The sequence below is a fragment of the Taudactylus pleione genome, unplaced genomic scaffold, assembly GCF_031769625.1.
Source record: "Taudactylus pleione unplaced genomic scaffold, aTauple2 ptg000162l, whole genome shotgun sequence".
Classification (NCBI taxonomy): Eukaryota; Metazoa; Chordata; class Amphibia; order Anura; family Myobatrachidae; genus Taudactylus; species Taudactylus pleione.
Window position 1 is genome coordinate 8,146,046 of NW_028284564.1, and position 27,485 is coordinate 8,173,530.

The following is a 27,485-nucleotide window of genomic DNA, read 5'->3' on the forward strand; positions in this document are numbered from 1 at the left end:
CTGTATGTTATTGCCCAGTTTTGTTCTATTAATGTTTCCAGTTTTAAAAGACAACAGAATATGCTGCGCTACAGTATATAAGAAACTTAATATTTAAATAATAAATAAACAAGAAAAACTATAATTGTGTTTTTTTTCCATGTCATCTATTATAAGAGCAGACATAAAGATTTGATCACATTTAAATGACAACAGAGTTTCTCAAGCTCCGCCATTACTCTCCAGGTTTTAAAGATATTCATGCTTGAGTCCAGATGGTTAAATCAAGTTGACTGAGGTGCTAATTAAGTCACCTGTGCTCAAGCTTGGATATCCTTAAAACCTGGGCTATAATGGCGGCGTTTCAGAAACGCTGGACTGCAAAGATACATGCTTCTTCCAGTTGGATGTGCTTTGCTCCTGTAATGAGGGCCTAATTTAGACCCGCTCGCGAGCGCTCGCAAGTGGGTCGATGTTGGCCCAGTGCGCATGCGCATACCTGAGACCGTCACTATGGGTCTCGCTACAAAGGGGGCGTGCTGTCGATGGTGAGTGACAGCACGCCCCCTTTGGTGGGCGTGCCGGGGGCGTGGCTGGCCAGATGGAGGCGTTCCCATGGGGATGTCAGTGATGTCAGTGGGAGTGCTCTCGGCTCTGATAGAGCCGAAAGCACTCCAGGGCTTGCGGCAACGAGACCCTACCACAAGGGTCTCGTCGCAAGCCCGATGGTCTTGACCATCGCGACCATCTTTTTGGCCGCTCACTATAGCTGTGGGTGGTCACCCACAGCTATGCGAGCGGCCAGGAGGCCGCTAAAAAAAAACAGAGGGCCAGCCCTGATTCAGAGCAAGCGCTCTGTCAGAGCGTCCGGCTCTGAATCAGGGCCTAAGTTTGTTCCTTCTTAAACCAGCACAGTGTATTGAGGTTACATTCACCACATAGGAATGCATTAGACACCACACATTTTGCTATTAAAACAGATTTAGCATTTTAGACTTTCTCTTTCTTTGAGAGACACAATAATGAAGATGTCAGACAATCGTTTTATGGAGAATTTATTACTTAAATAATATACAGTCTTATAATAACTCATAAGGTATATGTGAAAAACTGTTCAAAATGTTTATTTCCTTTGCGTATCCATCTCCCAAACAGGGCTTGTGACAAAGTATAATGACAAGATCTAAAGCACTCCGGTTACTAAGTGGACTTGTTCAGAATATAAATGTATCTCTTTTTCTTTTTGAGCAAACGTTTAAGTTAAACATTGTCCAATCAGAAGCAAGTTCGTAACTTTCAGCATTACAACCAAGTAAACAATGAAAATGAACCAAAGAGATTAATGTTAGAATAATTTACATCGACATATCCTTTAAATGCAAGGATTGGAAAAAAAAAAATAGTAGTTTTAAAAAAATATTTTAGAAACCATAAATATATTTGTACAAAATGTCTTGAAAACAAACAAAGAAAAAAAAAATCATAATAACAAAGATGGCTGCATATGTGTCACTGGAGAAAAACATTGTGCTAAATTGTATGCTTTCACTTTGTACATGAACATGCTGCCCACACAGTGCAGAGGCGGCCATTTTGTGCACTGAACCAATATCCAGCATATGTCATTCTCTAGGAACTAGGGATGAGGTAACCAGTGACATCACTAGTATATATACTTCTCAACATTTAGACAAACAAAATGAGTTAAAATAAGCCCCGTCCCTGACCTGCCCAAACCCTGCCTCAATCCGGACAGAAACAAACGCCCAATTTTGGTTGAAACTCTGCCCATTTATTGTTCTGCAAATCGGAACAGTCCCACCAAGATCAGGACAGTTGGGAAGTATATTAGTAATTAGTAAATGAAAGGCATACTTGCCTACGTGAATTCACTCACCCTTTATGCAATGCTGTGATTTGCATGTATGACATAAAACCCTAAAACAGCCAACGTTACTGGGGAAGTAGTGCGGCTCCTGAAAGTGTGAGGGAACTCCCGGACATTCTGAGTATGATTACAGGGCTGCATTAACATGAATATTGGTTCAGCCCAAACTGATGCATTGTCAGTGGGCAATATGGTACACTTTAAAACATATCTTACCTTAAACCGCTATAAAAAAGAACTTCCAAAATAAAATATATGGAGTAAAAAAGTGTACTTATAATGTCATAAGATAACAAAACAGAAAGGTAAAGGCAGCTGCATTTCAGAAGGGTACACAAGATACCCTAGCTAAATGAACAGGTTTGGCAAGTTAGCAAACACATAATTACAGCATTCATTGCTTAAAGTAAAATGAAGTCTTCCAGGAAATGGAGATTATATATATCCATGTTAGGGGGTAACAGTCTCTGAATGAAGTCCAAGTGACAGAAGAGAGAGCTAGTGCTACAGTGCATGTTACTGCAAGACAAGTCCTAGGTCATCTCTCATCACACTATAGTCTCTTTTGAATTCCGTTTCAGTGAGTGCAGACCCAATAACGACTGCTGATTGGAAGGTAAATTGATCGATTTAGGGATCACCAGAATAACCCTCTGATTGGTCCGACGCCATTCATTGTATAATCTACAGTGGTATCTAAATGACACCTGGAAAGAAAGAAAATACAGCTTTATAATTTGCAGATGTAAATGTATGACCGTTATCGATCAAAACATATTGGGGGAGATGTACTGAGCCTTAGAGAGATAAAGTGGATTGAGATAAAGTACCTACCAATCAGCTTCTGTCACTTTACAGGCTGTTTGAAAAATGACAGGAGCTGATTGGTTGGTACTTTACCTCTCCCCACTGTATCTCTCTCCCTTTGTAACTTTATATAATTGTATTTGAACAATACCACAGCCTTTGGCCTCCAAATGACAGTAATGTTGGAAAATGATTTTGCTGAGGGACGAGGGGAACGCTATTGGCCTTTGTACGTGGTCATCCTCCATGGCCTACCAAGCTACAGTGCCCGGAGGAGAGTCAGCCACTGTACCTGAATGCCAAGCATCACGGTGACTGCTCTATTTGGCCATGCATGTGGGGGGATGTTAATATCTGCAAATATAGCAGAGAAAATAGATTCTATGTGCACGATAACTCATTCTATTATTACATTGGACATTTATTTAAAATGATTTGAATAGTTAAATAGTATGCTCAATTGTCCCATGAACTAAAATGCAGTCAATGATAAATAAATGTTTCCAAAGTTGGTTATTACATCCCTATTATTATCCAAATATACTTTTGTAAACAAGTAATTCCATTGTTACATTTTAGTAAACTCAATAGACAGCTATCTGGCTTTACTAAATTCTTATGCTGTCCTCATGTCAGTCTAACCTTCAGTAAGAGGATACAGAGCGCTCTCTGGCATCCTACAGTGGTTCCTCATCCTGAGCTACCGGGAGAACACCGACGGTACATGCTGTATCCGTCATCTATCTAACATGTTCTCGCTTTAGTCTTAGTGATCAATAGATAATGCTTCCTCCTCGGGAACACAGCACAGAGAAATAGACCATGGCCAGATGTTAGACCTCCCATGTGTATGTACCCACCTACAGTATTATTATTATATTATTTCAGTGCCTATTAAATGGAAGAAAAGTTAAAATAGCAACAAAATGTCCCAAAAACACATCTACAAAGTAAGTAGTAGGGGTAAATTTACTAAGCGGTGGTGTATTTAAGGCCTAATTTAAAATAGCAGTGATCTGAAAAGGAAAGCACACCATGTTTTGCTTTTAATGTTATTGTCATTTTAAATTTCGGGCCTAAACGCGCCAAGATGCGGCAGCTTACAAAATCAACCAAAGTTTACATTGCAGGGGACCCGATAAACAGTGTGACACACATAGATAACAATGATGGGAGGAAAACTATAATAGGAATGGCATAAAGACTTGTCCCCCTACCACGTGTAAGCAGAATCTTTGTGTACAAGCGATAACCTGTATTTTATATTGACTTACAGTATTTTATATTGACTGTATTTTATATTGACTTGAGTTATAGACTGGTAGTGTCACGGTTTGCTGGAGTGGGTCTCACAGACAGAAAATTCGATGCCAATGTCAAAACATTTTTCTCATTACTCATTTTATAAATAGGTGAAGATAAAAATGTACAGGTACGTTGCCATATACTTGGCAGATTATTTATTGATCCAAGTCATGTGTGCAATGGACCAACTATATGACAGCTTGAAATGAGCAAACGGTACAAAACATAAACTGGAATCATTCTGTGTCTCCGGCTGATGTTAGTTTCCGATTACTGTCACACATTATATCATTGACTTGAATTGACCATGTATTATCCATTTACTTTTCCCTGCTTCCTGTCTGGCTCACCACGTCCCTTCAGTTTTCTCCGTCTATTTGCTGTAACACAGTTTTTTCCCCACAAACAAGTTATTGAAAAAAAGAGTCACACAGGAAATGCGAAATACTCACAAGTGTCCAAAAGAGGTAAATAGTAAAGAGTGCAACAGTGAGTGCAATAAGTCCAACTGCTTCTAGTCGGCTACTGAAGTGCAGATGATCCACCGCCCCTCGCAGACACAGCCAACCGGAGATAGTGGCAAGCGGTGTAATGAACAAGAAGCACACCATGTCTCCAAACAGGGTCCTCTTCTCATGCTGGGGACCAGGGTTCCGTAACCACTGCATAAAGAACACAACAAGACGAGTTTACTGAGCGAAAATATAGACTTTGTGGAATAATAAATTAAACCTAACAAACCCTGTCTATTATGGGAAACCATCCTAATCGTAGTCACTAGTCACGATAGGGCTTATATTCATTTATGTCAATATTTTCAATGAGCATATTTCTCTGCATGGTGAAATATACACTAAGGACCTGATACAGAGTCACACGCTAATAGCATTGCGTCTGTCTCTGTGTGCTAGGTGAAAATATGCAAATGTCGCAGCTGCCGGGAGATGTATTTTGACGCCCACCTGCGACTTTGCACATACAAGCATCTGCATATGATGTTACAGCACCTGTGTACACAGACGCAGCATCGCTCACAGATCATCCGCCTGTCACAGTCCTGAGTGAGTCTATGGTCCCGCAGAATGGGCACAAGAAAAGAGACGCCAGAGCCATGTTTCCTACGTACGGGATCGCAGATGCAGGCAGCCAGAGCCATGTTTCCTACGTACGGGATCGCAGATGCAGGCAGCAACATACGTACAAGGACACAGCGGCTGTGCTACTGCATCCATCTCTGAATCAGGCCCTTACACACAAAAACATGCTTTCATGGGATAACATTATTTAAGTGAGATCTGTATGGAGTAGATTCATTTATGTTTCTTGGTTTGTGGAGACTCTCAAACTTGCCTTTTACCCAACCATAAGGAGGTCAGACCCTACATGGACAATGAGTGCATTTTGCATTTCTTGGTTGACTTTGGCTGGAAAGCGCATTTCAAACACAACAGGTTACCTGTAATAAAGACAGTCCCGTTATCCCCTCACCCTCAATGATAATTAGTGATTTAGGAGGTAGCCAGCTAGACTTTGAACTGGCGTTTTACTTGTGCAGTTTCAAGTGGATCCAAAAACCTACAAAGCCAGGTGCTATTTGGGGGCAGCTCCAAGGACTGGGAAGTGGGAATGAAGCATGAAATAACTTGGCGGAGCAAACGTGCGCAATAAAATTCTGTGAGGGACGATAAGATGGCACACACTGACGTGCAATTGTATTGTGAAATGCTCAGAATATACAAGATGATGCTCTGTTCTTGTTGTGTCTGGAAATTGAGTTGAAATATACAGGTTTCCAAAAACTACTATTTATAGTATTATTTATTTATAGTTAAGTCAGGGTGACTCAAAGTGACATCATTAATTCAAGTTGAAAAACATATTTATATGGCGCCACAAAGGTTCTGCAGCGCTTTTACAACCTTGGTAACTAGCCTAGAAATAGGATCAATAGTGCTCATTGGTGCCTGTGGTTAGATGAGATAACAGAAGTAAAGGAATCTGATCTATCCAAGGAACATGACCTAGCATTGGTCTGCTACTCAGAAATACAGTACTGTAGCTATATTAGTTATTGTTCCACTGTATATTACCTGCTGCCCTGCATGCGATCAGTAATTATACTGACATTCTTATATACTCATATATATACCGCACAGTCATCTATCTGTCTTATCTGTGGATGGTGGCCCTATTTAGAAGGCAGAAAGGAAATATGTTAATATTAATTTTATTCACCTTTTTCTTTTTTAAATAATGAAGGTGAAATGTTAGAAAGCAGGTTAGAAGTCTGCGAGATGTACAATCACAACAATATTCTATATGTAGTCACTTACAACACTGCTACTGTGTATGCACCCCTGTCCCATACACATACAGTACAACTGCTGTAGAGCTGCACATATCACTTGCAGCCACCAGATGTCACTATTGCTATTAACTTATTTACAGAATAAGAAAAATGCAAAAAAGTTCCACAAAAAGCCAATTTTAAGGCTGCCCTGTTTCAAGACAAGCAAATGAATCTGTTGGATTACTATCAGTGGCACAGTGAAGAGCACATGCCACAATAAGCTCACAGAATCACTAACAAGATGAATTTCAAAGAAAGTGAAAATCAAATATGTAATTGGTATCTGTCCCATACTTGTCAAGTCAGGATATGATAATGCATAATAGCACTTGACTCAACTATATCAGGCTATCATATATAGCATTTTAAAATAGATCTGAGACGCCACAGGAGCTTATAGAAATTATATGTGTAGCATGCTAATTCATCAAACAATATCAAGCAGTTGTGAACTGAACAGCATGTAGCACAGCCTGGAGACAGCACGGTTACTGCTAATACACCAGCTAGATAAGTCTAATGAAATTATCATCATTATAGGTATTCAACCAAGTTTTGCTGTTTATAATAATGTATAAAAGGGTGGACTATGGACCTCATTCAGTGGGGCACTGCGCACGCGCCGCGTACGTGCGCAATCCCCGCAGCGGGTGAGAAATTCACTCGCTCCGGGGCTCGCCACAAACGGGGTGGCTGTCGATGTTGATCGACAGCTCGCCCCGTTTTGTAGGTGAGGAGGGGGGGGTGGCTGGTGAAACGGAAGTGTTCCTGAAGTAATGCCTACTGTTTGTGGGCGGCCCTACCGACATCACTCGTGATGTCAGTAGTGAGCTTCCTGCTCTATTTGAGCAGGAAGCTCACTGGGGCTTGCGGCAGACGAGACCCTACCACAAGGGTCTCGTCGCAAGCCCGATGGTCGCGATAATCGCGACCATCACCTGGCCGCTCGCAAAAGCTGTGGGTAGTCACCCACAGCTTAGCAAGCGGCCAGGGGGCCAGGTTAAAAAAAAAGCGGCTGCCCTGATTCAGAGCGAGCGCTCGCTTTTTGCGAGCGTCTCTGACTGGGTCCTATGTCCATGACACTCCAGCGAGACAGATCTCTTGCATCAGGTTGGCATTCTGAGCGCTGGCATCCAGACAGCTGGCATATAAACTACATCCTGTGTTGCCGCCCACTTTCAGCCCATTTCACGCAAAATGAGATCAAAAGAGACCTGACAGACTCCGAATTTACTTGTAGGCAGACAAACATGCGCAACCTCACTTCTGCGCATGCGCTGTTTGATCAAAAGTGCTATTTGCATCTGTAAGGAGAGATCCATATCCGAATCAGATTCAGGCCCATTATAATTAAGCTGTATATTTACTGTATCAAGGGAAGTCACTGGAGCAGATTGTTACTGGTGTCTATTATCAGACAATCACTGTACATATGTAAGAATATGTATTTGTAAACCGACAATTAACATGAGATTGTCATTTTAATGTTTGTAAGTTTCTCCCTTATGCTCCAGTCGTGCATACGGAGAAGGGAAGCCTGTTTCTGATGGATTTCTTGCACTTAGCATGTGGCTGGTGCAAGTGCTGATACTAATGGTGACGATTGCAGTCATTGGTGTAAGATCAGTGTAAGTTACTGCTTTCTTGTTTTGCTCATTTTTAAGGCGTTGTGGAACCCTTGTGGCGCCATAAAAATAAAGGATGATAATAATAATAAATCAGTGCAGACGCGCAGATTTGTGCATTAACTGTAAGGAATCTTGCATTAGCATAATCAGGCTTCACGCAAAAACAGTCACTTTGCATTTGACTCATAATCAGGCCCAATATTTGCTTTGCTATTATAGATAAAAAGCAGGTTCATGGCTAACGCCTCGCAAACCTGTTCATAAAGGGAGGTACATGTTTAACTGAGCAAACAGAGAGTGAATGACAAGTTTGCAGAGGATAGTACTCCACTGCTATCATAGACCGCCATGCCCGCCTGCTCAGCCTGCAAGACTGGCAGTGATGTGTGATCACATGACCAAAGTGCTGCAAATCTATGCTAGGAGCATCCTGATTAATTACCTGCTCTTTAGAGTACATGGAGCCTAGTATTGTTGTGCTAAACATGGGTGCAGTCACACTGTTCCTGTGTGATGCTTACTATCTGTGTATCTTGTCCTGGTTCTGATCTCTGCTTTGGCCCTGACTGTTCTCTAGACTGTTTGAACCTAGCCTATTCTATGGATTGCTGCTTGGCGTTACTTTTGTTTTGTACCCAGACTACCCATTGGATTGCTTGAAGCCCTGACGTATATGCTTTAGACTAGGAGTGGACAATAAGCGGCCCCCCAGCTACAGATCCCAGCATGCCCTGCCATAGTTTTGCTATTTGGCCATGCTAAAAATGTTGCAATGCATGCTGGTATTTGTAGTTCAACAACAGCTGGAGGGCCGCTTATTGCCCACCCCTGCTTTAGACCATGAACGGCTTGGATCAATGAATCAGACTCTGATTATTGCTTAGAGGCCGCTTTAGACCTGCATCCAAACCCATTAGGGTACATTCTGCTGCTAGTCTTACACATTTAGCTGCTGATGGTAGTAATAGAAGGCCTTGGCTTCAACAGTTTAGATACATTTGAACCTCACTGTGGTACGTTATCTTATTTCAGTTATAGTATATAGAGCCTAGAACCTGCACCCATTATAAATGCATGCAGTCACACCTCTATCACATTGAACCATAGTAGGAAATACAGCCGGAGAAGCACAGGAGGCTGCCATGGGCTACAGCGGTGATGGAACCAGATAGTGGTCCATTGCTCTGGAGGCCGCAGCTCTTATGTGCATGCCTTGAGGCTTGTTTATCTGTAGTGAAGCCTTTTTGGGCTTTCACTTCAGACCAAAAATGGAAGGCCACACTGGGCTTCACTACACATACAACCAGGGCTGTAACTAGGGTGGTGCGACCTGTGCCATGGCACAGGGCACCGCAGGGCAGGGGGCGCTGTTTGGGCCTGTCAATTTTCCTGTCTATTATCATTCTCACTTGTAGCTTCTTCTTCTGTTATCCCCAGCACCTTCTGGCATCCCCTAACTCTTCCCTGGCCCTTCCCCATGAGGCCATGGTCCTTTTTCAGGTGCACATCTTATCTCCCTATTTGAAAAATAAGGGGGGGGGCACCAATGCTCTCTCTGGCACAGGGCACCAAAAAGTCTAGTTACGGATCTGCATACAACAACTGGACACGTGCTTAGAAGAGCAGGGCCCTCTGGAGTGGATGAACAAGCATCACTGTTCCTATTGGGCTAGACAATTGAAAGTTAATCCCCTGCATGTATCATTAAAACAGCATTGTTGTGATTACAATGTAACATTGCAGTTTCTTAGGAACAAGCGTACTGCAGGCTTATTACATACGCATACTCTCTCGGATTATTTGGGTACTCCCAAGATAGGAGACTACCTTGAAATTTTGATGAAGGGTTTTGCTATGAATCTGGACCCCATTGCGCAGTGGCGCAAATCACAGCATTACAAAAGGATTGTTGGCAATCACATCATCTCATGCCCTCAGTTGCCACTTGGACCCCTACTCTGGGATCTCCTGGAGTGGCGGTCCAGAAGGTAGGTAAGTACGTACATATGTTTAGCCAATTACATAACTATTATACCACTATGTCATACATTCTTAAGTGTTCTGTTTACATAGAAATCATCACAGTTGGCACATAAAACACATTACCACAATGCATAAGGTACTCTATATGCAAAGAACATAATTACTTTTCTCCCTTGTATTTACATCAATGACAAAATAGTTGGATATCTAAACTTTAATTCACCAATTAAAATGTCACACGAACCCGAAGTAATATTTCCAAACGGTTGTGCAGATTCCTCGCAGCCACTATGCACAGTTATACAATTCTTGGACAGAAGTGAAGTACAAAAATTCATTTCTAATTATAACACTAAAGAATCTCATTAGAGCTATAACCGTAAGTGAAGCCATTATCATCTCCCACATTGGAGTTCTTTAATTAAGAGAAAAGCACTGAAATTAAGTGCAGGAATCCCTTAAAGACTGAATGTTCTAAGAAGCACAAGAAAAGAAATAAGAACATTGTGTACAAAAAGTAAAAAATCTATCTGAATCAGAACAATCTCAATGCACACAGTAAGTCCCATGACAGCTATTTGTCATGTATGTGTGTTATTCTCAACAGTGTAGATCATGATTTAGAGTTAAATGCAAGTACATTTCCGTGCAGTAATTGTACATGACAAGGAGATGGCATAACTTGCTCCAGTGATTTCAGCTGTATGCATCTAACAGTTGCTGTCCCTTGTGATTTGAGTGACAGATCAGGGGCTTCACATGCAAGTGCAGTACATGCAGGGAATGGAAGCAAAATACTGTACATGTGCCTAAGCAAACTCCAAATATGGGATTTGTGTCTGTGTATATTTACAGGGGAGAAATTTGCAAACCTACGTGCAACTGTATATTACCACCTAGGTTGGCACACTGCAACAAGGTAATACTATTGTGAAGGGAAGTCATTGATTTTTAAAGTGGGAACCCCTTTAAATTCACTATGTTTAGAATGACTATGATAACAGAAGTATTCTACTGACGATTGTCGTAGAGATAGAAAACCAGTATTCATGGCTATTTAACAAGACAATAGCTGCCAAACAATATTGGATTACCTGAATATATGTGAGCCAGATAGCAGAGAGGTGCTTCATAAAACCGACACGCCCAACTGTGCATGAGCCCCAAAGCAGTTACATAGTTCGGCACATATAAACTATGGGTATAGTGACAGGATACTGTGCTTTGAACCTAGTATTTAGGTTTTGAAAAACATGTGCAGTTGCTACATCATACTTACCTACTCTCCCAGAAGTTATGGGAGACTCCAGATTTTTCGGATAGTTCTCTGCAGACCTGGAAGAGTGTGTGTATCTCCCGCATCCCGCCCACTTCCTAGTGATGTGGGTAAGATGGGGAGATAATTACCGGGAATTGTGAGTCCCTATGGAGGGGTGAGATAGCCCCACCCCCTCCGCATGGACCTGCTATTCGTTGCATTTTGCCGCAACGGAGGTGGGGCCTAATTATGTAAAGAGCCTGACCTCTAAATGGTCAGCTGTATCTCCTCTCTGGACTTCTGCTGGAGAGAATTAAAATGCTACAGAAAAGAAAAATCTACAATGGTGACAGAAAAGCTTGCAGATATTGTCAATAATTCTGCTCTCTAACACATGACCCCACTAACACACGATGTTTTCACATAGGCAGTACTGTGCATTAAAAATAAGCTGCACTCTACTATTTTCTAGAATTTTAAATGACCACCTCTAACTCTCTCCATCAGGTTCATGCAATTTGTCACACACGTCCTTATAATGCAGCACACATCCTTGCACACAGTTCCCCTATAACGCATCACATACCCCCTGTAAAGCTGCGCACACACATCCTGAAATGCAACACACATCACCAGTAAATTAGAAAACTTGTTGGGCACAAATTGCCTGTATTTTATCACCCAGCCTTGGGCATACAGGCACTCATGTAGACATCAGTGTACAGGAGCATACAGTACTTGCTTGGCAAGGAGGCTCCCTGAAACCGTTGCAAATCTCAAATAGTTTAGTATCAAAAAAGTAAGCTATTAGACCACATAGCGACAAATCTTGTATAGAAAATAGTGTATTTACATATCTTATATATAAACTTAATAGGTCCGTTTGTTTGTCTGTCCGGTTATGCATTCGGACACCCCTGCACCGATTGAGATTCAACCAACACGTGGTGGACCACTTGGATCCTGGCCAAGTGTTAGGTGGGTTAGGATCTAGTCGGACTTCCCATTGGTGTACGCTGGGCAGAACTTTGACCCGGGAGCCTGTTCTGAGCCTCCCACTAGATGGATTTGGATGAAAACTTCACCGAGTGGTAACACTGGATCCCAGAACACATACTAGGGAGCTGAGAACCTGGACGGACCTCCTGTTGGTGTACGCTGGGCAGAACTTTGACCTGGGGATACTGGGCAGAACTATGACCCCGGGAGGTGGCAATTGGTCCGGGATGCCTAATGGAGTGGTTGGGGTACCGGTCGGGCCTCACGGCGGAGTGTGCCGGGCAGAACTTTGACCCGAGGGAGCCTGTTCTGGGCCTTCCACTGGATGGATTTGGATGACATCACACAATAAAACTTAATAACTTGAAGATTTAAACCCAGGCCATATATATATTATTTAATTCTGAGCATTCAATATGAAAAAAGGCTTTATTTAAATAAAGCATCTCTTCAAGTATTCTTCACGTATTCTCCTCTGCCATTACAATCCTGAAATGGCTTTAATAAAAGTGGGCTGTGGTGGTACTTTTACTGCCGCTGTCTCTGTTAAATAGGCTTACACAGAAGTAGCGATACATGGCGATAATTCTCACCGGCAGGGGGAAAGGACTTTTCTCCCTATCATAAATAGGCCCATATTTGCCATAGTTTAGAAATGAAAACTTTCTAAGCAGGCAACAAATGACTATGGTAAATGATTATTTTTATCTACTGAAGATAGATTAATATTATTGTTTTATTACATTTATTTGAGGTGAAAGAGCTATCTGTAAAACGTTCAGAGTTTCCATGGCTTTAGAATCACAAACACTCTTCCTAATATGTCAGAGACCTCACACGATACAGGTACAGCACAAAAAAATACATTTATTAATTTACATTTACTTATAGTTATGAGGCATTCCTGTTTTCCCATATACATTGCACTGTGTATTTATGTGTTTTTCTTTTATACCATGATTAAATAAAAAATAGAACTCTAATCACTGTGTATGTAGCTAATATTAGCTCATGGATATACAGTATGCAGGGAAATATCCAACATTTCTACTTTGTTGCTTTGTAACAATGGCTTGAACAGAGCTTTGAAGCTGTTATTGTGGCAGAATATTTAGCACAATTATGTAGGAGTTTCTAACAAGCTTATAATGAAAATATTCCAGAATATATTACTGTGCTTTGGGCATTAGATTCACTGTAATTAGATACCTATTCAATGTTAGATGAAATGTAAATCTCTGACCTTGGGCAGCGCTGGATCTGCACCTGTGTGTCAGTGTTTATTGAATATTTTTTGTGTGACAGAAACGGATATGACAGGGCCATTCTGTATGTTATCATCTTGATCACAAAACCAAAGGCGCAAAAGGGTATTATTTGATTCAAATATGGTGCTGTGTCTAAACACATCGGATTGGCAAAAGCAATAAAATAAAGATCTATTTAATAAAAATAAATGTAAGACTGTATATAACATAAATTCAATCTGACATTTTAATATTACGCAGTACTGTGAAGAAAATAAAATTTTAATAAAATTAAGAATTTCACTTTTTTTTTCATTTATTTTCTGACTGGTCTGGGAGATCTCCCTGAGGGAGTTTTTTTAGTGCAGTTTAATGTTTTTTTTTTTTCTCCTATCAACCAGAAATCATAAGCTGTCATGCCGTGTACATTCTTCATCTGCCAATCTTTGGAGAAGCCTTTGCTAGAGAAACCTGGCGAAAACTATTGTGGGCTGGAGGGGGTGGGTGGGGGATGTTTAGTAGATAGGGGGAAGCCCTACCTACTAAAGTCCCCATCCCCAGCTAGGACATTTGTATGGAGTTAATGTTATGTGGGGCCTAGTGTTGTGGTATTCAGGGCTGGAATATAGGCGGGGTGGACAGGATGGTCGCCCAGGGACAATTATTGCCCGACCCTACCCACCCTCACTTTGCACCCTCACTGGCCGGCTTACGACTGCATCGCAGTGTACTACATCATGTCTTGTGATGTTGCTGGGAAGAAGGTACAGTGATGGGTGAGTAAATCTGGTGCTGGAGCACAGCATAGCTGGGGTTGGGAGGACATTTAATTACCGACAGAGAGTTTTGGGGGGGAACACACCTTTGTACACTTGCAGAGGATGGGTGTAAGGTAGAGGTTTCCAAAATAAGTCCTCAAGGCACGCCTACAGTTCAGGTTTTAGAAATATCCAAGGTTGAGCACAGGTGGTCAAATCAAATTGACTGAGGTACTAATTAAGTCACCTGTGGTCAACCATGGATATCCTTAAAACCAGGACTGTTAGGGTGCCTTGAGGACCGAGTTTGGAAACTTCTGGTGTAGGGGTTAGTGTGGACTACATTTAAGAATTTACAGACTAGGAGTGCGGTGAAGTTAACAAAACAGATGGGAGCTCAGTACAGAACACTTTGGGGGGAGGGGACATTAAAAAACACATAGATCAGGGGCTGTGTTTGGAGCACATTACAAAATTTAGAGATGAAGGGGGTGTTGATGAGCAAAGTAAAATAAAATACAGAAAGGGGCGGCACAATTCAGGACATATGGGGGGAAGCACAATACAGAGCATACAGGGAGGTACATATACACATAGGGAAGCACATATACACACCGTGGACACGCATGTGCAGAGCACGTTTTGTAATTTTGTGTTCTGCAGGGGTGGAGGAGTGAGCTGGACAAAAGAGGAGGCCAGGTGCACAAGAGGCTGCCTTGAAAGGTTCGCTGGTCATTGGTGGCTGGACTTGGGAAGAGTGGCCAGTCACCCGGAAAATTAAGCAGGGCTACCATCTGACACTGGAGAGTAAAGAGACAATGTAAGGGACATAGCAGTGGTGGCGGTAGAGCGTCAATTTTATTGATGGGGTCTCACAACTAATTTGTTTTGGGACCCCACAAGCATTAATCCAGCCATGAGTGTATTAATACATTTCAGTAATCTGGTGATTCAAGATCTATGTGGCAGGGAATTAGGCATATAACGTACTGTAGGTGACCCCTCTGCAGATGAGTTTAAGCAAGGTTTGAAGAGACTGATTCTAACCCAGCAGCAAAAATATGTATGTTCCCTTCTGAAAGTTTTTTATACTGTAGATGAGTCCGATGTTAGGCTATATCTACGTAAAAGGAATGTCAGGTCCTGATTATATTCTGAGTAGGGTTTTGCGTGAGTGCACTGACCAGTTAGCGGGTATTTTTATTAGGATTTTTAATCTATTAGCTCAGTGGGCGGAATTCAATTGATTCTAGCGCCTATCGCGCCCGATGGAGCTATTCAATTCTTGCTCCTGTCGGGCGCGATCAGCTGCCAGCACTACATTTCAGCTAGCAGCCCCTGGGGGATGAGAGCTGAAATGTGCGAAAAGTTACCTGTTTGGGTGCCCAAACATCACTTTTCGTGGTCGCGCCCAGCACTTTGGTCGGGTTTAGCTGCTTTACGCAGGTAAACCTGACCTCTATGGGTGGGATCAGCGCGAAAAACGGCAGCAATTGAATAGCGGCCCGCGATCTCCTGTCACTTTAGACGGGAGATCCGGACCGCGTAATCAATTGAATTCCGCCCAGTGTGTTATTACAAGATGTTTTAAAACTACCATGATTGTCCTCATCCTTAAAACATTGTCGATATCTGGTTTAAATGATTATTGTCCCATTGCTTTCACTTCATTTGTCATAAAGTTTTATGAGAAAATAATTTTGGGCGCCTTAAGAGTGGCGTCCAGGTGGGTCTTGATTACCATCAGTTTGCATAAAGAGCAAATAGATCGACCGAGGATGCTGTTGTTACGGTTCTCCACAAAGTTCTCTGTCATCTAAAGAAAGGAGATTCATATACAAGGTTATTGTTTGTGGATTTAATCTCTGCCTTTAATATCGTGGTACCTGCTGTGCTAATTGGCAAGCTGCGGGGTGCCCATGTGTAATTGATTGTTAGATTTTTTTAACTGATTGTCCACAGTTGGTCAAGGCAGGTGTTGCATTTTCGTTTGAGCTTATGTTAAATACAGGAGCCCCTCAGGGGTGTGTTGTAAGCCCCTTTTTACGTTATTGGAACACATCTGATTGCATTTCAAATTCAGAGTCTATCTAATACAATGATAATATTTGTAGACGACACTACAGTAGTGGCCCTAATTATTCGTTGGGACAAAGTCATTTATAAGAAAGATGTGGAGCTCTTTGTTATGTGGGCTGGTTTCACACTGAGAAAAATCATGTTAAGTCTGGGGTAGACATCATGGATTGGGGAATAAAAAGTGTAGTCCCTGGGCAAGGATTCTCTGACCCCCATATGTGAAATAAGAGTTGGTGTGCGAGGAGTGCAGAAAGAAAGCCACAGAGCCAACGGAAGACACTCTGTGAAGGGTTTAAACCTGTCAGATACAGAGAGATGTGTTCATCCAGAGCACGGCAGAAACAAGACTGGTTCTTTTTAGGGGCCTAGATATTTACCAGGGTGTAGGGAATGCTGTTAAGGACACCCACAAGGCTAAAAAAAAAATCTCCTTTCGTGGTCCTGGACAATACTGGAAATAACAAGGATAAGGTAATAAGCAAATAATATAGCAACACCTTTTTATGCTCTGTATCATAAGCATGGTAGATGTTTGAATAATGTGTAGATTTAAGTTCAGGATGACAGGCACCAGAAAAGTGGGGCTCCTGCAAAAAGACTACATCACCCCAAGTTGGTTCAGTGTGAGAAACAAAGTAAATCTATTACAGGCACAATCGAGACCCCTAGTATTCAAAAAGATTAGTTTAGGGATCATTACGGCTTATATAAAATGGAGACAAATAAAGAAGGACTAGTAGAACTTAAAGCTCTGTAAGGAGGTGGAATTAGTGTGCAAACAACCCCTGTCTACAGGAAGAGATGGATTGAGACAGATGAGGAGGGAGGGGAGGAACAGAACAGAGACTGACTCTGTCCAAAATATCAGACCCATGAATGGAGTTGGCTTCAAAGCCTGGAATGTCTGAAGATGGCCATAGTGACCGGGTGGGGCTGGGTGGCAAGGAAGTCAACTGAAAACTATGGTATGGGTTGGAAAATGGGAACTGCATATAGGTCCTGAGTGTGCAGGGAAATAACCTAACTTTTAAATAAAAGCTGGAAATATATAACTGAGGGGCAAGCAAGTTAGGGAATTTGGGGAGTAATAATGACATTACATCATTAAAGGCTAAACATTAGAAAGAAGCCTGTCTAATGACCTGTGTGTCCAACTGAAAGCAATACACGCATATGCCATATCTTCTGATGGCGCTTGTTTTCGGAGCCCTGCTCCTTTCTATGGGAAGGGGTTCTGGGGATACAAAAAGGGATCTGAGCGGATCCCCCTGCCGCCTCCTCCCTGCCAGCTTTGTGCATACGTGATCTCAGGTCACACATGCTATCAAGGCTAGTTGTGGGATCTGGCCTATATAAAATGAGAATAGTATTAATTTGATGGCGGGCATATTTATAACATCTACCTGACACATGGCTCGGAGCTATGCAGAAAAGCCTCTGCATGCAGCTCTGCTCCTTCCACTGATACTAGGCAGCTCCTGATTTGCCTGTGAGCAAATAGTAGAGGCGCTGAAGTTCATGACATTTATGACTATTAATTATTTTATAGTAGAAAATGTATAAACAAATATTAGAAATCACACAGCAGAACCATAGGTTTCTCCCAATACATTGTTGTGGCTGTGTGCTGCATTACATAACAGAAGCCCAGCATTAAATATGAAATATTGTTTGTGTTCTATTGTGATTGGTTTTTATTTTAGCATCAATGGTCGTAGGTCGTCCCCAAAAGAGACTGAGCCATTCATTGGTTCTGCATTATAGGGTGTCATCATTCACAGGTACCTAGCACTGCGTACATTCTTATTACCATCTAATATAGCGATATAATTATCATGGCAGTTCCTTCCTATCTCTAGGTGTTGTTTGAAACCCCCGTTTTTCCCGCCGCCTGCGTGGAGTGCAGTAGTGACCTTCCTGGCCTCTCAGGCTCATTGCGCCCGAACTTGTCCGACTTCTGAAGGTACGCATATCTTTTTATTTTCTCACAATTTTGTGTAAATTGCTCATTTTATGAATGAAAATTACAAAGGTTGTAATTTTTGCGGAAATATGTAGGTTTGTCCAGGGTGGCCTCTTAAAATTTAGTATTTTTTGTTTTACTTGCTGTAAGGTTAATAAATGGGGTTTTGTGAATCAGATTTCCATATATTCTCTCAATTCTAACGTTCTTAACGTGACCAGTGACCTTCATTAGGATGTAATGAAGGTCACTGGTCACGTTAAGAACGTTAGAATTGAGTTAATTAGGTGCTAATGACGATTTTATAACAGGTGCCTGTCAGGCGCACTGCGCCTGACGCAGGGTTAAATGTAGCTCAATATTATCACTTATTTTGTATGTCCACAGCTACTGAAGCCAGTAATCTATAGTTTGGTATATGAGCCTCTAGGGCTTCCTTAGTTCAGTGTATTACATATACAGAGACATTTTTTACCAGTGCTCTGCTATTAATGTCTGGCAAAGAGGCTCTGAGGTAATGCAGACAAAATAAATCTGTTCAGTGCAGAGATACAAGCTGCAGTCTGTGAGCATCGGCAAAACAATACAGTTCCAGAGAGCAGCTTTCTCTAGGAAAAACTGTAGAGAATTTTGCAGACTTAGGGGTCTATGTACTAAGCAGTGTTAAGAGACAGAGTGAAAAGTGATAAGAAAGTGATAAGGTGTCAGCCAATCAGCTCCCAACTGTTATTTTTCAAACACAGCCTGTGAGATGACAGTTGGGAGCTGATTGGCTGGCATCTTATCACTTTCTTATCACTTTTCACTCTGTCTCCTAACACTGCCTAGTAATTAGACCCCATAGTCATACGGTAGATGCCATCAATAAGGAACAACTAGGAAAAGCCACCAAAGAACCCCAAAGTTGTACTAGTTGAGGAATGTAGTCAAAATGTTAACAGGCAATGTGTCAACATTGTCAGAATGTCAACATGTGAAATGTCAACATTGTTAGAATGTCGACATTAAGAATGTGGATGGGGGGGTTAAGCTGGATACACGCATAACAGATATATCTGCAGACAATGGTTGTTCATACACACTGAACAACCATCATCTGTCTTCTGGCTGCGGGTCCCGCTGGCCGGGGGGAGTGTCGCACCCCCCTCCCTGTGGCCTCTGCTACAAGTGTATGGGCGGTAGTCAGCAGGGCTGGCAATAGAATCTCGGGGCCCAGTACACTGATGTCTCTGGGGGCCCCACCTTCTCACCCCCAGCTGCGACCCGCACCCACACATACCTCCCCTGCATGTGTGATGTGATATGTGAAACATGATATGATAACTGAAAGATACGCCAGACTTTAAACAAAGTAAAAATACACTGACCTACCACACTGTCACTAACGACGCAGGATGTATTTCTTGTCTGCCGCCTCTTCCAAGGTCTTCCTTGATGACAGGGCTGTGGATGCCTCAGGAGTAGGAGGGATGGTGTCTGCAGCCAGCCATCCACAGTCCTCAGCCCCTCATCACCTTCACGGCGCTGTCCACCTACTCCCCCGGGTCCGGCATGTCCGGCAAGAAGGAGGAGAACTGGGAACTGCCAACTCAGGACTCCGGAGTACACGTGATACAGCAATATATCTGCCAGAGTGTACCCAGCATTAGGCTGTGGGGGGGAGGTTAGGGTTAGGCTGCGGGAGGAGTGAGGTTAGGGTTAGGCTGAGAGAGGATGGAGGTTAGGGTTAGACTTCGGGGGAAGGTTAGGCTGTTACGGGGAGGTAGGGTTCGGCTGCAGGGGGGAGGTTAGGCTGCAGGGAAAGGTTAGGGTTAGGCTGCGGGAGGGAGGATAGGGTTAGGCTGCGAGAGGATGGAGGTTAGGGTTAGACTGCGGGAGAAGGGAGTTTAGAGTTAGCCTGCAGGGGGAGGTTAGCATTAGGCTACGGGGGAGGTTAGCGTTAGGCTACGGGGGAGGTTAGCGTTAGACTGCAGGAGGAGGTTAGGGATAGGCTGCAGGGGGAGGTTAATGTTAGACTGCGGGGGGAGGTTAGGGATAGGCTGCAGGGGGAGGTTAGGGTTAGGCTGCAGGAGGAGGGAGGTTAGGGTTAGACTGCGGGAGAATGGAGGTTAGGGTTAAGCTGCGAGAGGAGGGAGGTTAGGGTTAGACTGCGGGGGAGGTTAGAGTTAGGCTGCAGGGGAGGTTAGGGTTAGGCTGTGGGGGGAGGTTAGGGATAGGATGCAGGGGGAGGACAGGGTTAGGCTGCAGGGGGAGGTTAGGGTTAGACCACAGGGGGAGGTTAGGGTTAGACTGCGGGAGGAGGGAGGATAGGGTTAGGCTGCGGGAAGATGGAGGATAGGGTTAGACTGCGAGAGGAGGGAAGTTAGGGTTAGACTGCGAGAGGAGGGAGGTTAGGGTTAGACTTCAGGGGGGGAGGTTAGGGTTAGGCTGTGGGGGGAGACTAGGGTTAGGCTGCGGGGGGAGGTTAGGGTTAGGCTGCGGGAGGGAGGTTAGGGTTAGACTGCGGAAGGGAGGTCAGGGTTAGGCTGCGGGAGGAGGGAGGTTAGGGTTAGACTGCGGGGGGAGGTAAGGGTTAGACTGCGGAAGGAGGGAGGTTAGGGTTAGGCACTAGAGGTACATGTTGGTTTAGAGACAGGGGAGAAATACTCACCGAAATGCTGGAGCATCACTGCTCTGACCCGGAAGTCACAGTCCCATGGCTGCCGAGACCCGGAAACCACGCTGGATTTCCTGACGGTCGCTGCTCCTGACAGTCGCTGCAGCCATCAGGAGCAGCTATATCACTGATTGGCCACTGGCATTTCATCACTGTCTACATGATAAATGTCGATATGGTCAACAATGACATTATGTCTGTCGATAAATCATACCACATCCGTTGAGGCCAGGACACACAGAACATCACTCCTCAAAATATCTTCTGGAGTTAAAGCGCACCCATAAAAATGTTTTCATCTAGTAAGAGCTATTTTTTATTATCATTATCATTTCCATTGCTCAGTAAGGAAAACAGGGCAAGTAATAGAAAAGGGATAATGACAGTACAGATGGATTGCAGCTCTGCAGCACTGCAGAAAATTGCATCAAATAGTTCAGACCTTTGCATCTTCCTTCCAAGGGACATATAAAAGACAGGGTCAGACAAAGCAATCACAAAGGCTAATTAAATCTGCTGTGCAGAAATAATGGCTAACAGCATGGCTGTAAGGATTTTGTAGAGTAGTAATCACTAGATGCAGAGCTTTGGGGGAGCTCCGCTCACATGGGTGTGCCATTGCAGAGTCAGTGGGGTCTATAGTAATGACTTTTTCCATTTTCAAATATTCTAATAGACACCAAAATTGTTAATTTTTCTAGATATTGTATTGTTTTTGTTGTTTTATTTGTATTGCAGAACAACATACTTTGTTAATTCCAACCCCATTTCAAATATTGTAAAATTAATTATAACACTTCACCTCCCACCAAAACAGAAAAAGAAACTAAATATGTTATTTACTAGAATTTGCAAATATTTAGGGATAGCTCCAGTTTAGATATTGTCACATTGGGCATCAATTGATTGCAATGTTGAATAGCCCGGGAAGGAGGTCCTGGAGATATTCAATTCACAGACTTAAGTCCGACTAGAAGCACTTAAGTCAGAGAATGCCGGTTAGTGCGACTAAATCAGGGTGTTTAATCGCGAGAACTGGCATTTTCCGACTTAAGTGGTGGCCCGGAAGCTGTTAGCGCCGCGCTAAACTGTAAGACAGCATCGCCTTCGGCACTTAAGTCGGATTTAGTCTCTCATCTCAGGAACGCCTGCCGTTTTGTGGGCGGCCGCACTGACATCAGCAGTGATGTCAGTGGGGAGCTTCCTGCTCGATCAGAGCAGGAAGCTCCCTGGGGCTTGCGGTTGCGAGACCCAACCTTAGGGTCTCGTCGCAAGCCCCGATGGTTGCGATGGTCTTGACCATCGTGACCTTCAACCTGGTCGGTCGCTAAAGCTGTGGGTGGTAACCCACAGTTTAGCTAGCGACCAGGAGGCCGCACTAGAAACTTCAAGCGGCCTCCCTCATTCAGAGCGAGCGGTCGCTTATTGCGACCGCCTCTGAATGAGGGCCAGTGTCCCATTTTCTGCAGTCACTTGGAGCTGATGATAAGGTATTTCAGAAATAGTAATCACACATTTGTGCCCAGGAAAACAAAACAGCCACGCTGTAAACTTCCCACTTCCTTTGTGTGCAATCTGGAGACAGATAGTTTAGTAAATATAAGTCAGGGAAAGCATTTAGCAGATCCAACAGGGGAAGCATTTAGAAAGAACCTATAAACTGATTTTAAAGTCTGTCTGTGACTTTCCAATGTTAATGTGTTTACTTTAACAACAACAATTCCCTTTTTCATTTATGATTCTATTGGGAAGATCCAGTTTTACTTTAACCTGTCTTAGGTTAGTGCTGTGTATAAGTGCTGAGACCCCAAGTAATGTAAATCCATTAGTGTTGTCTAGAGCCCGATTAAAGCAAAAACTGTCTGGCTGGGGGAACTAGGATAATATGTGTTGATCGAAAAGGCAGCTTGACAGGAAGGAAAGAGATTAATATTTTGCTGTAAGGCTTGTATGGAAAGCTGAGCGTTGGTTTTTGGAACACAGTATATGATCATTAGGGTATCAGATTCTGGCCACAATAAGTAAAAGTTGTAGTTACAGTTTTTTTATTTCTGATTGCACTGAAACATGGTTGCTTGGCAGCCAACTCTCTAGAACTGCCAGCACCATTAATACAGTCTCATTGCTATCTGCAGGCAATTACAGAGTGTAAGTGCAGGGTTCCCTGGGGCGATGATGCACTGTCGCTCAAAGTACACGCATGTCACTAGTATAACAAATATAACCAATGCCTCCTCCTATCTAGGTTGCAGTCCCTGCCTCGGATCTCCCACCATTGTCAAATTACAGCCTCCTGAGAACTGCTAACCTCAGACATGAGATCTGGTGAATTGTAGCTGGCCTGTGCGAGGGTGTTGTTATAGACACCTGCTTTCGCAGCTGTCTTTTCATCTGTCTTGCATACTCTGACACAGACCTGCACACTGCTTAGACTCTGCACTACAGGGATCTCTCAGCAGCTGAGTTACAATAAGGAAGGGATCTCTGCCATGATGTTAGTAAGGGGTCTATTAAATAAATCCTACAAATACAGGACATTTTAGCTAGAGTAGATTTTTTTATTGAGAGTTTTAATAACAGACGACAAATGAAGTTAAATCAGAAAGTTAAAACAATAGGAGTGATGTCCAAAACCAACAATAGATAAGAACATTAATATGAACATGCTATTGAGATAGAAATTATAGGATTAACAACATGGAAATATTATCAGCAATAAACTGTTCAGTATACAAAGAAAGACTTAAAACTGGGTACACACTAGGTCGACAGGACGGCCTACCTGCTAACCGATCTGAGGATTGTAAGCGTATACACACTTACCAATCGTCTGCCCAATGTGCCGGGTTTGACAGCTTAACTGGGAGGGAATTTAAATTTGCCAGCTCAGTTGTGCTGTCAATCACCGTTGGGTCCCTGCAGTGTATGGGTGATCGGCAGTGGCCTGTAAACACCAGCAGATGACCAATATATCTTTCAGCTATATCAGCCATCTGATATGCTGCACAGCAGATCGGATATGTCTGTGAACAATATCGTTCACACACATATCTGCTGTAAGCACCCAGTAATGGAATGGGTGATATATCTATCAGTATGTACCTATCCTAAACCAATAAAATCTAATAAACTTAGAAGTAGCGTGACAACACTGCAAACTACCAAACAATATGAGAAGCAATTAAAGACCAAATGAAAAAAAGGGGGAGGGGGGGGGCGGGAACAGAGGCCAAAAAGATACAATGAACAAAAGAAAAAGGAAAAAACATGAGGACAGGAAGGGACGGGGAGAGATTAATCATATATAAGATTACAGTCAGTACCCGCCCCGGATTGCATGATGCCATGCAGAGGAGGTGGGGCCATCAGCGCCGGGAATTAAAGCACTGTCAGGAACATACTCAGAGCTGCAGTGTGCATGTCTGGAACGTCCAAAGGATCCTGCTAGCCAGATGCAGGGGCCGTGGGTGAGCGGCGATGAGTGGGTGGGTGTTACGGCCCTGGTCAGTACTGTTAGGAGTATAAATAATAGGGTTGTAGTAAATTTGTGGTAAGAGGTCAAGTAAACTTGTAGAGCGGACACAATAAATATCAATCTGTAGACTCAAATAAAGTATTTGGGTTTGGGTTTACACGTCCAATTGAGGGACTCCATTTGGATCGGGACTGAGGTGAAACAAAAATATTAGGTTCAAAACAAGAAACTAATTTATTCCAAAGCTGTCGTATATTGTTACCATACCACAAGTTATGAAAGAATGAGGCTACTGTGTAACGACAAGACAGCAGCCCGATTCATTACGGACCACGTCTACGTTGGTATTGAGACCAATACGCTGTTTAATACTTTAAAGTGGACTTCCTGAAGCATTGCCAACTGCAAGAACTTCATAGTGTAGTCAAAATGCCCTTCCAAAGCGGGAAGGAAGGAAACTCTTGTGACCAGCTTATTAACCTATTATTACACAGTTTAGAGGGCCAACTGGATGACCAGACGATATGTCGGTCCGATTAGGCCAGTTTTGAGTAGGCCAATCGTTGTAATGTGTATGGAAGCATAGATACATCGTATATGATCAACGATACGATAGATCGTTTGGTCGTATGTCAGATTGTACAGTGTATATGCTCAATATTGTTTATTCTTGCCTCAAGGGAAATCGGGTAAAAGATTGTTCCAATTACAAGTCATTCGGGTGTGTACCCAGCCTAAGACAAGCTAGTAGCTCAGTTGGGCTGGGTACTGGATGCCGGCGCTCGGAAATCCTGACAGAAGAAGGTAAGTGTACTCTCCTTCACCTACCCCTCCATCCCTGCAGCTTAAACCTATCCCTCCCCCCTAGTGCCTAAACCTAACCTCCCTCCCCCGCAGCCTGTCGGGATGCCGGCTCTGAGATTCTGACTGGTGTCGGGATTCTGGTGCCGGTATTCTGAGCACCGACATCCTGACAGCCGGGATAATAACTACATCCCACTCAGTTGACTTTTCCTTTGATAAACTGCGGTAAAGAAGATTTTTTTATTGCCGCAATAGAAAATCTTTACAGAGGTTTCTTAATAAATAGACCCCTTAGTGAGAGTGGAGGTTTGTGTAACCAGAACTGCCAATCATTAGTAAATTTAATAGTAGTCATTAAAGATATAGTAACATTTTCATCCGTTAGTAACCGGAAATAGACACTGCATGCAGAAATACTAACATAATGACTTGAGGACATTGCAGGCTCATAAACCTCTGTCTTTCTGTCACCAAGCCTTATTATACCCGACACTATATTGCTTTAACTTTTCTAGAAATGTTGGTATACCATAAAATGCTGTATATTAGTAAAACTTTTATAATATTATCAGTGACAGTAAGTAATAAAATGAAGGTTTGGCAATGGTGGTTCAGTGGTTAGCATTGCTACCTTACAGCACCGGGCTCTGGTTTTGACTCCTGGGCCCTATCTATTTAGGGATGTTCAGTATGCCCAGCTAGCATATGTGGATCTCCTCCAGGTATTCTAGTTACTTCCTACCCTCCAACATACTGGTAAATTAATTGTCTTCTTACAAAATTTTACTTTGGAATCTTCCCCTATGGTAGGGATGGTGAAACTCCTGCCCGTGGGCCGTATCAGGCCCTTGGAATAATTTGGTCTGGCCCTCAGAGCTTTTTCTGCTAGCATCATCTGGCTAGCAGAGAGCACACTGCAGCCAGAATCTATGCAGCAGTGCTACCTGACGTGTCCTTAGAATGCTTACAGCTCCTGAGGATACTCTGGGCATTGCTGTAATCACCAGCGACTGTGGTCATGTCCGGTGTGACATCACGCGGAGGGGGCGTGGCCCACAAATAATGTTATATATATCAAACTGGCCCTTGGCAGAAAAGAGGTTCCCCAGCCATGCCTTACGGGGTATTTCACAGAGGGGAGATGCAGCTGATCACTGTGAGGGACATAATGGGGCAAATTGTGGGTCTGTTAAGAGGGGAACGGAGCCAAGATGACACGGTTCCCTCCGATACGCATCATTGTGCCTCCATTCTGCCCCTTTGAATGACTCAATATTCATTGGAAAGAGGTGCATAATATGATGGCCCCATATAAAATAAACTGTATATTATAAGGGAACCACAATTTTCTTAAATTCTTCAGCAGAATTCCAAATTTGCCTGTGGATTTTAGCATTATGGTGTTACCAGTACTATCCTATTACAGACTACACAGCAGACTCATTTGACCCTTAAAGTCCCAGCTCTATTTGTTCTCCAAAACATCATTTACAAATAAAGCAGAGAATGGTGAAGAACCTGGAAGATTGTATCGACCTGAAGGCCTGTTCCTCTGCTAAACTCGTACTGTGCAAATTTTTCATTGTCATTTTGCTAAACACCTGAGTCCTATACCGAATAAATATTATTACATAACTTTGTATGATTCCAGACATTTAAAAAAAAATCTATAAGTGACTGACTGTCTATTCAACCAATCAGATTCTATCACTTTTATAGTTCAGTATATAAAATGGAATCTAACCTCTGACTCGTTAGGTAGGATACAGCCCATTTTCTTTTATTACGGCCAAATCTTTTTCATATATTTCATCCAATTTATTTAAAAATTCCATTTTGTAAACATATCAAGATAAGTGACGGATACAGCTTTAAAATATAAAGATAAATTTCACCCAAATTCCATTTCTCAGAGAAACGGACATAGCGAGCAATTATGGTAAACTTTCAACCATTACCAAATACTCATTGATAATGCTTTATCAGGAAATACAAGCAAGGACTAGATTAGATTAGAAAGCACCTTAACTGTGCTCCTGTTTCCTAATAATAATGAATTTATAACAAAATTCTGCAATAATGGACAAATCGAAATCACTTCAGAAGACTATAATTCATATCATGCAAAAATGTACATTTATTTGCACATAGTGACTCATGACACTTTCCATACACAGTGTTCCACTACTAAGATCAGAAACAGACTCATTCCTAACAGGCTGGGTAAGGATTATTATGATCACTCCTGTGTATACTGTCTGGCTGAAGTGACCCGGCTGACCTTTAAGAAATTCGTATTTCAAACA

The 27,485-nt window shown here is 42.7% G+C and overlaps 1 protein-coding gene across 2 annotated transcripts in view; it reads right to left on the reverse strand.

The window, feature by feature from the left end:
• Positions 1-1,026: 1,026 nt before the first annotated feature.
• MARCHF3 (membrane associated ring-CH-type finger 3) overlaps positions 1,027-27,485 on the reverse strand; it is a 243,031-nt gene continuing 216,572 nt past the window's right edge. For both annotated transcript variants that reach the window (XM_088475164.1, XM_088475165.1), the window contains 2 exons: positions 4,432-4,641; positions 1,027-2,574 (listed from right to left, as the gene is read on the reverse strand). In XM_088475164.1, the coding sequence (XP_088331290.1) occupies positions 2,416-2,574; positions 4,432-4,641 (369 nt within the window). In that variant the 3' untranslated portion in view covers positions 1,027-2,415. The remainder of the gene's footprint in view (positions 2,575-4,431; positions 4,642-27,485) is intronic.